Below are 12,261 nucleotides of genomic sequence, written 5' to 3' on the forward strand. Positions count from 1 at the left end.
TAAATCAGGCATTCCTTGCCCCTCCCCTAAAACCCCTTCTCTCTAAACGAAAATGGTGACAGAAAGGTGAAACTAAAAACCAGTGACGCTGACAAAAAAACTGACAGCTTTAAAAAAAACTGTCAAACTGTCACTGTCAGGGACAGACATAAACAAATCTGAAGTTGACATTCAAAAACACAAAATAAAATACAAAAAGTAAAACAATATATATTTTTTATTATAAATATTATTTAGTTCAAGACTTGTTTTCAATGGCAAATTTTGTTATCAGTGCCAAAATGTATTATCGCTGTTCTAGCACACATAGCTGGGGCTCCTTGTCACATTTCAGATCTCAGTTGTTTGCAGCTCCAAAGACACATTTCATCTCACACATTAAATAACTGTTTGAGGCCAAAATAAGTGAAATTACATATACATAACATATATTTTATCAGTTATTCAAACCAAATATGAAGGTGAAATGTATCAAATTCATTTTTAAATATTTAGTACATTTACCCAAGTACTGTACTGTACTGTACAATTTTAAGGTACTTTCCATTTTCTACTTCTACTCCACTACAACTCAGAGGGAAATATTGCACCTTGTACTCAGCCACATTTATTTGACTTTTGTTACTCATCTCAGAACAGATTAAGAAAATAATGAACTAATATTTTATGATGTATTATTTTATAGATTAAGATGACTCTTTATTGATCCTCAGGGGGTAAATTCACAAGCTATCAAGCAATATATCAAGTAATTAAAATGAGCTCCACCTTTAGCAGCTGCAACATTAAAGTGATACATTTCATGGCAATCCATCATAGTAAACATATAATAAAACTTATTTACATTCCTCATTTAAGCATATACAAGTAAAATAGTGTTTGTTCCTGATGATTTTCTGGCTGTGTAGGACTGAGACTTATCTCCAAAGAGACGGCATTTGTTAAACATAAATAGTCAGCACCATCAAACTCCTCCTATGGCATTAGTGTCTTATGTAAACTAGCTCAACATGAACACTCATTCAGTTCCTGTTTTGCAGCGTGCACTCTCTGGACTTTAGTCAGAGGGTCTGTTTTTGAATAGCACTAACACAGGAAGATGTGGTCTCTGTATTGTTTCCCTCCACTGATGTGCCTCATCTGCGGTTGATCTGGGATGATCTAGGACACTGATAACTGCAGATATCGGTAAGACTTATATTTCTCACTGCCGTTAACTTCTTCATTTTTAATCTCTTTTTATGTTTCGCAATCTTTACACTATGTTCCATGTAGCTGTATGTCCCCTGCCTGTGTCAAGTTGGCCAGCGTGCCATTTCATATATTTTTTCATTTCATATATTCTCTCTTTAGTAGGAACAAGGCTCTGTTACACAACTTCCATCAGATCTAACTGCAAAGTGTTATTCAACCTCTGCAGATTTCCTGTTCCTCTTCTTTTAAAAGCTCCTATCAGTGCATTCAGAGTTACACAGTATACTTATGTTTAGAATTAAATAGATTAATGAGGTGCTGAAAGGAGCCTCAGTAGTACAAATTTTGCTTCATTGAAAGATGTAATAAGTATTATCAAGGTCTCTTTATAGTCTAGGGGACACCTGTATTTAAATCATATTAATGTTTAAAGAAGCCTAAGCAGTAATTTTTGCATTGTGTCAGTAACAGTCACGTTTGCATGGCAGGGCTGGATTATGTAGCCTAACATAATACAATGGAATAACACCTGCTTCCTCAGTAGACAATTGACAGGCTTGCTTGCAGAAGATGGATTAAGCTTGTGCCTGTGTTGCCCTGCTGCACGTAAGATTTGCTTGTCTTCATGGTTCAACATGTTGTATGTCCATGGTAGTCATTTTGTGCTTTGCAGTTCAGGAGTTTCAACTTATTTTACTCTTAGACTAATACATCAATTTTGGCTGACTGTCATGCTAGAGGGCTAGCCTCCATGGAATGATTGTGGTGTGCATTGCTCATCAACAAGTCTGGAAAAAATAGAAATCCGCCTCTAATTTGGAGATAGCTCCACATATTGAGTCAGCTGGAACGCCTCCATTCTGCAAATAAGACCACATGAAAACTGGATAGCAAGTGAGCAGAGAATTAGAAAAGGAAGAAACAGCTAGACTAAAGTTAAAAAGCTGAAAAGTATTGGAACAATGGTTAAAATAGTTGGCTAAAAGTAATGAATGGGTAAGGTCCAGCTGATTTATAATTTGTGAATCAGAAAATAAATAGTTAACTAAAATTCATGGCTTAATGGTTGAAATGTCTTGTGTCTTCCACTAGTTAAAAGAAAAATACTATCTCTGACAGTTGTATGAAAAAGTACTGTAATAATATCTACTTGTATGTAGTTGATAGTGTAAAATAATATCCAGTTTAAGAAACATTTAAATGAACATATTTGGAACCTGACTGGTGGTGTTGTGAAAGAGTACTTGAGTTCATCAGACAAGGTTGTGGTGGTACAGCAGACAGAAAGAGATTGGAAACCACTGCCCTACTCACATACATACTCTTTACTGACTGGTGACCGCTGGTAAAGAAGCAGTTTCTGCCTTTGTCTGGACTTAAGAAAGCAACTGAAGGATTAGTTTGCTTCCCGGAAGGCCTTTCCTGTTTTGATGGGCACAGGTGACCCCAGTTCTCCAGTTGTGTCACTGCACACATTATTCAACACTGGTCACAGTGACACATCTGCCACAGCTGGGCACAATTACTGCTTCCGTATGCACATCCTGGAGGCCAAATATACTTACCAGGGAAAATATTTTTTCTCATTAAGAGGGATGTGGAAGTCTAATTTGAATTTTTGTTTTTAAATTAATTATAGCAGGCACTGCTACAGACCCTGCCTGGAAAAAGTCTCTAATGAAATGTTATTGTTTCCAAAAATGTCAGTTTCATTGTTTGGTCAGTGTGGTTTTAGTTGTTTGTGTGTTTGGACCAAAGGTATATGGTCTTTAAGCAAATTCCACAAATTCTGTGTTTTGTTCATAACTGTTGTACTTGATGGGGTTTTGTTGCTTTAACATAGTTGAATGATTCTTTCATCTTTGCTATACAACCCCTTAAATTCTTGTCTTTACTTGTTAACAAAACTCATAAGGATCGGATAGGAAGTTGTCCTTTTGAAAGATTCATTTCCATGTGTCTTGTGAGTCATATAAAATCTGGTGTCAGCAGCTGATATTAAGAATGAAAAAGTAGAAGTTGTGGCTGCTGTTTTCGACCAGCTCATCTCCGGTCCACTCGCACAGTCAGTGACTCACTGGTTTTGGTAGGAAGTGGCAGAGTGTATTTTCTTCCTTGACGTCTTTGCTGTGGACATTTTTGTTTGCATCTAGTGCGAGGGAGCAGCTTTTACACTGGATTGTGTTTGATTGTTTCTGGAAGGGGACAATAATGATCTTAACGTGTTGGCAAAAGCAATAACAGGAAGTTTGGACCACTGAAGAGACATAATATGTTGTTTTACCGGAACACAATAATAGGTGTAATTCTTGTTGTTATTTTGGGACTTCCTGGTGGTTTATCTTCTGTGTTTTTCTGTGGACGTTGTGATGCCTCTGCAGAAGAGCATGCAGAAGATGGAGCAGAGCTCTTGCACAGAGGATCGTATCCAGCATGTCCTTGAGCGTTGCCTCTGTGACCTCGGTTTCGATACTCCTGACAAACAACTCTGGAACGGTAAGACCCAATCCCATACCCGCCTTTAACGTTAACACAATGCAGAAACAAGGCTGAAAATATGATACAGATAACACAACCTGGGTCCTCAGTTCAGAAATTTACATCTGAAAAAAGTAAGCTGCAGATGTGTTAAAACTAGTGTTGTTGGAAACAGTTTGTAGATTTTCTGACACACTGCTGCTGAACTGAAATATTAATTGAATGATGGAGGCAGAAAGTAGATTTTTATCCTGTTAAATTTTGAAAACAAACACCCAGCTAACCTATTGGGAACATACTGTCTATCTTATAGAGACAGATGGGAATTGAAAGTGTTGACACAGAGAATGAGAAATGAGAGACAGCATGGGGGAGTATAATGTTGGCTAATGCAAGATCATGTTGAAATACTTCATTCAGAACTTTGGCAACGAGGGACAGCGTAATCATTTTGCTTTCATTCAGCGCATTTCTAAATATTAGTTGTTAATGTGTATTGTAATGTGTTAGTACTGCCTATACTGCCTGTCATCAGAATGAAACCTAAAAGGAGAAATAAATTCAAGTTGTGTATTTCTGTTTGTCTGACTAGCTGGGCTGTGCATAAACCGCTGGTGTTTGGAGGAACTTGTCAAAAGAGATCCCCACAACTTCCTCATCCTTTTACAGAAAATACTGAGGAAAACAAAAGAGGTCAGGAGTTGAACCACCAACACCATTATCCAGGCTGTTCAGTGTAATATGATGAATAGTAGCGTGTTTCAATTCAGTTTTTCTGTCTTTTACAGGTGCTAGAGCAGTATCGGTATGAACTGGTGGTTCCCCTCACTCTCCTGTTCTCTTCCACCCTCCTAAAAGTGAGTGGGTTTCATTCATAATCAGTAGAGGAAAATGGGCAGATGGATATTGATTGCACAATAAGATATTTATATTATTCTATTTCTAATTTTACCTGGTTTCTTCTTGCAGGCTCCTCTTGTGGCTTCAGACTGCAGCGTGCTGCAGGAGGCCTACATGTTGTTCCATAGTTTCCTGGCCTGGCCTGAGCCTTGCAGCTCTGCCAGTAAACGTCTGCTGAATCTCATCCAACAGGAGCTAAGAGCACCAGGTAGCACTGAAGCTCTTATGTACTGCATCTAATCTGCACTAGTCATTCCCCATCAGGGGTACTTGTACTTCTGCAGTTGCCAGAGGGTACATAGGCAGATTGTGCAGTAGCTTAACTAATGTGAAAAAATCCCCAGAAAAAATACTGTAACAATATATTATAACAATACTTCTACTCCACTACATTTATTTGATAACTTTAGTTACTAGTTACTTTACAGATTCAGATTATTAATACCAAATATAAATCAACTAATATATTATGATACCCAGAAGTATATAATGTATAAAATAAATAAAGCCTCACCCTTTACCAACTGCAACATTAGTGGTGTTTGCACATTAATGCATTACTAATTATGATCCACTGATATTATATACTGTATATTATTCTGAAATGAATATTTTGATGACAATACTTTACTTTTACTAAAGTAATTGAATGCTTTTACTTTCTACAGTACCGAGTACCTTCTCCACCACTATTCGTCATGTATCAGTGTGACCACATGGGGGCAGTGTTTATCTGCTGAGATATACTAAACTGTCTGCCTATGTTTGTTTCAGGTATTTCATTTCAAAGATTGGTAAGGACAGAGCATGGTGTTTCCCCTGAGATCCACTCCTCTAAAACCATGTAAGTCCATTCAAACTATAATGCTAGCTATTAAGTATGTTATCAAAAACTGAGTTAACACACAGATTCTCACATCACCTCCTTGTGTATGGTGTGGGTGTTTATTTTATCAGAACAGTGCTGTTAGTGTGCCCAGATGAAGACGTCCCTCCAGAGATCCAGTCTGTCTCTGAGCAGCTGAGCAGCACCCAGCACTCCAACAGAGACGTCACCATCATCCTTCTCCTGCACAGCTTTCAGGCTGCTCTGGGCACCAAACACGGCCTGCAGGGATTCCAGACTGCTCTGCAGGTGACTGATCAATGTCTACCACTTGTTTTAAAAGCACATTTCCTCTTTATTTTTTCCCAGTCTCTTCCTAAAACAAACACCTAACTCTTCCTCCAGGCAAAGCCGCCCGAGGAGCTGGATCAGCTCATGGAGGCAGTGACTGACAGCATGGAGACAGCAGCCTGTACAGCAGACCTCGCCCAAGCTAGACAAGGTCTGCTACACAGCATGGAGAGGCTCAAAGAAAGCCTTGCTATCTCTGCTCCTGCTGATGGATGCCCGGATACTGGTAAGAAACTATTAACATGAAATGCCATTGAGAAACTAGAGGGAGAATCCATTTGCATATTGTTGCAATAAGGAAACGTAGTTGTTTCCTGTATGCTGAACTTGCTTTTCAAGACAGTAGTGATTCCTTCATCTGAGTGTCTCCTTCTCTCATTAGAGGATGTTGAGACTTTCATGCTGCCCTTCCCGAAATGTCACACATGCACCTGGGAAAACGACAACTTTGGTAATTCGTTCAGTTTGAACAGCTCTCAAAATGCCAACATTATTTACCAGACATCTCTCACTGTTCTCACTTTTTTTGTCCCTTTCTTCGTGTAGATATTCTGAATCACATTCTCGGAAGTGAGTCAGACCTGGACTCACCTCCAGATTGTTTCCTCAAAACAGAAATAGAGGAGGATTATAGCAATGACACCAGTGTGGATGAGGAGGACGAATTGGAGGGGAACAAGGCGGACCATGAGTTTCAGAACCACCGGATTTCCACTGCGTCCTCTTCCTCGAGGGACTCCAGCTACTCCCTCTCTTCCAGCTGGTCTGCTGTCTCCACGCCGTCTGGCTCATCAGGTGTAGAAAGTGACTTCAGTGAGGACACAACACAAGAGGACACAGAGGAAGGACAACATAGCCAACCAAAGCTTAGAAAGAAACCCAAAAAGAAGTCCAGATCCCTCATGGGCGTGGAGCGCTTCTCAATGCTTTTTAAGAATACCCGCAGCCCGAGCATGTGCCGCCGTGTCCAGAGTATGGGCTACCGTAGTGATTTTACCAAAGACCTTTATAGACCTGCATTGCAGCTCAAACACTCCAGGTCCCTGTCCAAAAAAGTTAATCCAATGCATGCATCCACTGCTGTCCTAGATCCTCTTTCCCCCCAGAAGCATATGTGTGTCCTCAGGAGGCCGATCCTGAGCTGTGACGAAGGCGATGTGGCAGAGGTGCCCACCCTGGTCAAAGTGGTGGTATTTGGAGGTGACAGGGAGGCTGGCAGGCTGGCCAGAGCATACAGTGACCTGCAGCAGAAAGAGAGTAAATGTCCCAGACTCACCAAGACATGCAAACTGCAGTTTTACTTTGTTCCCAGCAAAAGGAAAACAATAGGAAGCGCAGGAGGAGGACACACACCGACTGAAGGGCAGACAGGAAGTACAACCAAAGCTGCTGTCTCTGTGGTGAGAATATCTAACACTCTGTCACATGTCAGCTGATTCAGCTGTTTACACTTTACATACACAGATACAGCAGAATTCCCTTTTTTATAAGAACGCACCCTTTATAATGGGTGTATAAGTTATAACTAATGGCTTTATTCCTGGTTAATAAATGATTTACTAGTGTTTTACAGATTAGTGATAATTCTTTAACTCTGACAGGAGTCTAATGGCAGTCTACTGGAAGACAGTACAACTGATATAGCCCAGATGTTGGGTATGATCGATCCCTGGTACGAGAGGAATGTCCTCAGTCTGCTCAGCCTGTCCTCTGACGTCCTTTGTCAGGTACCCTCCATACTGGCATCATCACCTTTCTCTGGTCCATACATTACATAATAAGTGAAGACAGTAGCTGATTTACTCTGATTAATGACAAGAAGCAATTGTATGAGTTCCTACATTTAACAATAATGTAGGGACAGAAAACAGCTCACCTCACAGACAAAAAGTGTTGTCTTCTTTCAGAGAAGAAGAAGAGGCGTTAGATAAGGGAGGGTTATGTATGTAGGGGAGAATCAGGGTTGGGTCTTTTAACTTTCTCTCATTCAAGATTTATTGTAAAATTGTGGTGCTCAAGCCACAATATCCTAGGAACCACTGCATGTGCTCTGTTCACTCACCCTAAAAGGAAATATTAACTTTAAAATATAAGATTCAGTCCCCCCTCCTCGCCCATTATGAAAGCTAAAATCTACTCCCACATAAAGGTGGTATTTTACCACTTCAGAGATTAAATGCTGGTTCTATTCACCTCATACCACATGTGGGTTTGGTTGTATTGTGAACTGTATGCACATAACTTTCTCATTGTGATCTCATATGTGTGTAAATCAGACTGCCTGTAAGGAAGGCGATGTGTCAGAGAGCAGTGGCAGCATGGACAGACTTCCTCTGCTGGCTGACTTGGTGCTTTATTACTGTAGACATGCAGACCAACCTGTTCTGGTGCAGCTCTACCAGGCTGAGGTAAGAGGAGAACCACACACACACACACACACACACACACACACAGTCTCTCACTCCAGTCAATACCTGTGTGAAATAATAAACAAATAGATATGGTTTTCTTCCTCCACACAGCTTACCCTGGCGGGAGGAGAGAAGAGAAGGGAAGTGTTTATTCACTCTCTGGAGCTCGGACACACTGCTGGAACCAGAGCTGTTAAGGCCATGGGTGAGTAACACTCTGACAAACGCACCCAGGCAGCCACAATGGCATACAGACAAACACAAACACCCACACATATATAGTCTGATGTGTGCTGTCTTTTTGTAGGTGCTGCCAGTAAAAGGTTTGGAATTGATGAAGAACGGGAGGCTGTCCCTTTAACACTAAGTGTTGCCTATAACAAGGTAAAGTTCCTGCTTTGACACCCACAGACTTCTTGCAACACAAACAATATATATATTGAAGTTCACAAACAGAGCTATTTTTTTACATCTGCCCTGTCTGGATTACAGGTGGCTGTTAGTGGGAGGAGTCAGTGGATCCAGACAGACTTGGTTTGCACATCAATAAATCTTTACAAAGCCTGCAGGAAACCTGAGCAGTTAGGTGTGTGACAGTGATACAGCGGTCCCAGGCTTTTAATCACGTTCCAGCAAATATACTAGTAGGTTTCTGTGTCTGCATTGTGATTTCTAAGCAAAGATGTGTCCATTCCGCCCAGATACAAAAATAGAAAGTCTGCAGCTGACAATGACAGAAGTCCTGAAGAGGCAGTGTTCCAAGTCTAAAAAGGGCTACAACCAGGTGAATAGTGGTTTTACGTGTTGAAATGAATCATTATAATCTCATGCACACCCTCCCTGTGAAACACCCCCTTCTTACACCTCTTCTTCCTGCACGTATCCTCTGGCAGCACATCTCCATATCCGAGGTGAAGGTGGACAGGGTGCAGGTAAATGGTGGAGAAGATGGGACAACATTTGCTGTGTGTCTGGATCAGGATGAGAAGAAGTTCATCCAAAGTGTCACCAGGTACAACAGAGCATCATTGCTGACCACCACGTGCTTAAACCTTTAACTAAGTACAGTATTCAAACAAACAGACTAGTCCTTCACTCAGCTTGATTTGTTAGTCATAACCTGTGCATGAATTTATCAGACCCACACACAGTGACTCTGTGTCTTCTGTATGTGCAGGTGTGAGGTGTCTGTGTGCTGTAAACCAGGAAGCAGTTCAGACTGGAGGTCCTACAAGCCCTTACCTGGCCAAGTCCAGCCTCTGCACCCGTCCTACTGCTCTCTGCTCTGCCTTCCCATCACCTCTTTCTCTGCCTCATATCCCTGACATAGTGTACAAATCCATGGAGGTGATTTACACAAGGACGCTTAAACCGAAGCAACATGGGATGCAGAAGATACTGAATAGATGAAAGCAAAGAACAGTACTAATAAAAAGAGTGATCCACATAGATTTCAGGTTTGTCCAGTAGTTGATGTCAAGGTGTGTCATTATGTGATTAGGAGTTGTTACTTTGCCTCCAGTTTTTTTACTCCTGATCACATCTTTGATTGCTGCAGTCACTGGAAGAGAAGGTTTTAGCAATGCTCTATCGGTGGGCACTTGAATACATTTTTGAGAAACACAGTTTTATCAGTGAACCTTATCTGAAATATGCACAAGAATGTCTATTAATTGCTGTTGTTGGTGTTCTTGTTTGAAGGATTTCACAGGGTCTTAAAGGAATGTTACTTGTCAGTCAATAATCCGCTGTCAGAAGCATAAAACTGATTACTTGATTACTATTGTGTACGGTCTGTTGATCCACGACAGAGTAAATCCTGTTTGTTTTGAAGAAATGCATAATAAAATAAGCTATTTATTATCAAGTGACAGCGCTCAAAACATGTTTTGTTATATATTTTTCCAAAAATACATTTAATTATGTTTTTGTATGTTACACAATTGCAATAAAATCATCATTCAGTCAGCTCAGTTTATTCTTTGTTTTCCCTGTTTAGAAGTGACTACTTTTCATGAACTTCCTCTTATGAGTCACTCACGCCCTATCTCACTCATACAAGAAACACAACCTGCTACTATCACATTATTTTACTTAAAGGTAGCAGCAGTGGAGAAACCTCCAGAGGAAACTATTCTCAGACATTTAGAAACATAGAAGCTACAATGGTAAACTCTGAATTGCTGCAGACTGTGTAACTTATTGATTCTAAAGAGCAGAAGATGGTTGATCCTACAGGTAAGTGCTTTTATTTCCTCTTTAAGCGTTTGAAATTACTGTAATAGACAAAGTTGTTTTGCAGCAGGTTGGAGCTTGAAGTAGTAGAATAATAAGTCGTTATCACGATATAACAGTGCATTAAAAAAATCCATGGCCGTTCTCGGCTTCCGTAGGGTTAATCATGATAAGTGTATAATCTTCACTTGTAGCTGATGTGGTTCTTCTAAGTGTGGAATCCAGCCTGCACACCAACGTCCAGGCTCTTCTCAAAGAGATGAACAGTCAAAGTGCTTCACAGAAAGGTATGTAAAGCACTTAGTGGCAAATAAGTTTGAATGTTTGAAAGCCTGAAACAATAATATATTGTATAAGGAGAAAATGATACCATTCTCATGTCTTCAGTATCTACCAGGCTGCCCTGGTTTGATACCTTTTGACAAAGCCAGACTAGCTGTTTCCTTCAATTTCCAGTGTTTATGATAAGCTAAGCTAACCGGCTGCTCACTGTAGCCTTATAATAAACAGACAGACATGAGAGTGGTATCTTTTTATCTAACTCTAGATTATTAGCTAAATTTGTTTCACACTGTGTAATGTGCACAGCTAATTATAAAGCAAACTGCTGTCTGTCTGCTCTTCAGGAAGGCTTAGATGGAGTCTTCATAAGAAGTTGGAGAGCGATCCATCCTGCAGCGATTCAACGATCCGAGTGCTGGTCAAAGAGCTGGAGAAGAAGCTAAAGGGTGTCAGCCAGGTTTGCTCCTTCAACTCTGCTTTCACATTTCAAAGTCATTTCAACATTTATTTTAGATTTCAAAAAGCTTGTATGTTTCTCTCTTTGTCGTCAAAGTTTTTTTTAACTGCATATAAAGCTAATTTTAATGTAACTTTGTTTTTGTGTTTGTTTTGATACAGATGAATAAAACACGATCCTACATGCATGTCATCCCAGTGCTGCACACTCTCTACTATGTGGTTATTCAGGTAAGGCACAAAGAAAAAAAGCTTATTACTGTGGACCAACAGACTATTGAGTATGGATTATTAGTAAGTAAGTAAGTAAGTAAGTATTTGTTGTCTTATTGTGTCTCTCCAGTCAGGTGCCATGATCCCTACCAGTCTGTACCAGGTAGTGTATGAGTGTTTGACGAAACTGCTGATACTACCTTTGCCTTACTCTGCTGTGGCCCTGAGCACTCTCAGGAGCATCAAGGTGGAAATGATCACACCAGGTATTGTACATTATCGGAGGGCACACACCTTCAGAAACACAATCCAGTGCTGTATGATGCTGTAAATTAAACAGACTAATCTTTAACTCAACAGGCTCCTTGTATCAGAGGAGAGTTATTGCAGAGCAAAACCTGAAGAATGAGCATTTCACTTTGCAAGAAAAGTGAGTATATCCTCTGAATGACTATTATAACTTGAACTTGAATTTATGAAAATGGTGCAGACTTTAACTCTAAAAAACTATTTTATCACAACCATTGTCTCCTTCCCTGTCTGCCGATTTCTCCAGGGTGTTTGTGCTTGCTGATCCAGCTGTGTTTTCAGTTCGACTGGAAGCAACAATAAGAGCATACTTGGAGGTTTCCAGTTCTCTCAGGACAACTCCAGCCATGGAGAAAAATGTGGTGCTACGTGTGCTGCAGACAGGGCTGGGGACGATGAGCGGCCAAAGCTCCAGACTGGCTCAGTCTCTGGACGTAAGCAGGTTTATGGACTAGCAGGTTAAATTGCACTCTGCTTTTCAATTCCTCTTTTAGCTGTTTTTCTAAATGTATTTTATCACTTGTATTTTTATTTGTTACTGATTTTAATGTGTTATTGCCCTTAGTGTCTCTTTTGTTATTTTGTTTTGGTTTCTGTAGCACTTTG

The 12,261-nt window shown here is 40.3% G+C and overlaps 2 protein-coding genes across 3 annotated transcripts in view; both read left to right on the forward strand.

Annotated features, from left to right (window-relative positions):
* Positions 1-1,048: 1,048 nt before the first annotated feature.
* Positions 1,049-10,122, forward strand: LOC118323749 (phosphoinositide 3-kinase regulatory subunit 5-like). 2 transcript variants are annotated; one of them, XM_035655811.1, is made up of 18 exons: positions 1,049-1,188; positions 3,576-3,690; positions 4,265-4,365; positions 4,461-4,529; positions 4,642-4,780; positions 5,347-5,416; positions 5,530-5,707; positions 5,804-5,975; positions 6,132-6,200; positions 6,296-7,149; positions 7,351-7,476; positions 8,026-8,157; positions 8,272-8,365; positions 8,468-8,544; positions 8,653-8,746; positions 8,862-8,944; positions 9,054-9,172; positions 9,338-10,122. In XM_035655811.1, the coding sequence occupies exons 2-18, from the start codon at positions 3,582-3,584 to the stop codon at positions 9,483-9,485; spliced, it is 2,634 nt and encodes an 877-aa protein (XP_035511704.1). In that variant the 5' UTR covers positions 1,049-1,188; positions 3,576-3,581; the 3' UTR covers positions 9,486-10,122. The 2 variants fall into 2 exon arrangements, with proteins under 2 accessions (XP_035511704.1, XP_035511703.1); XM_035655810.1 differs by lacking the exon at positions 1,049-1,188 and having other exon boundaries at positions 2,973-3,690.
* Positions 10,123-10,382: 260 nt separating this feature from the next.
* LOC118323071 (phosphoinositide 3-kinase regulatory subunit 6-like) overlaps positions 10,383-12,261 on the forward strand; it is a 7,311-nt gene continuing 5,432 nt past the window's right edge. Inside the window, exons 1-7 of the mRNA XM_035654991.1 lie at positions 10,383-10,398; positions 10,590-10,682; positions 11,022-11,125; positions 11,296-11,364; positions 11,477-11,612; positions 11,707-11,776; positions 11,903-12,089. Coding sequence (XP_035510884.1) covers positions 10,383-10,398; positions 10,590-10,682; positions 11,022-11,125; positions 11,296-11,364; positions 11,477-11,612; positions 11,707-11,776; positions 11,903-12,089 — 675 coding nt within the window. The remainder of the gene's footprint in view (positions 10,399-10,589; positions 10,683-11,021; positions 11,126-11,295; positions 11,365-11,476; positions 11,613-11,706; positions 11,777-11,902; positions 12,090-12,261) is intronic.

Source organism: Morone saxatilis, unplaced genomic scaffold (genome assembly GCF_004916995.1).
Source record: "Morone saxatilis isolate NCDOM2014 unplaced genomic scaffold, NCSU_SB_2.0 Contig14, whole genome shotgun sequence".
NCBI classification, from domain to species: Eukaryota; Metazoa; Chordata; class Actinopteri; family Moronidae; genus Morone; species Morone saxatilis.

Excerpts from the sequence above, each read along its gene's own strand:
- LOC118323749 (XM_035655810.1), top strand. The coding sequence starts at position 3,564 with ATGCCTCTGCAGAAGAGCATGCAGAAGATGGAGCAGAGCTCTTGCACA. Across the intron at positions 8,366-8,467 it reads CAGAGCTGTTAAGGCCATGG|GTGCTGCCAGTAAAAGGTTT; the intron begins GTGAGTAACACT and ends GTCTTTTTGTAG. Across the intron at positions 9,173-9,337 it reads TTCATCCAAAGTGTCACCAG|GTGTGAGGTGTCTGTGTGCT; the intron begins GTACAACAGAGC and ends CTGTATGTGCAG.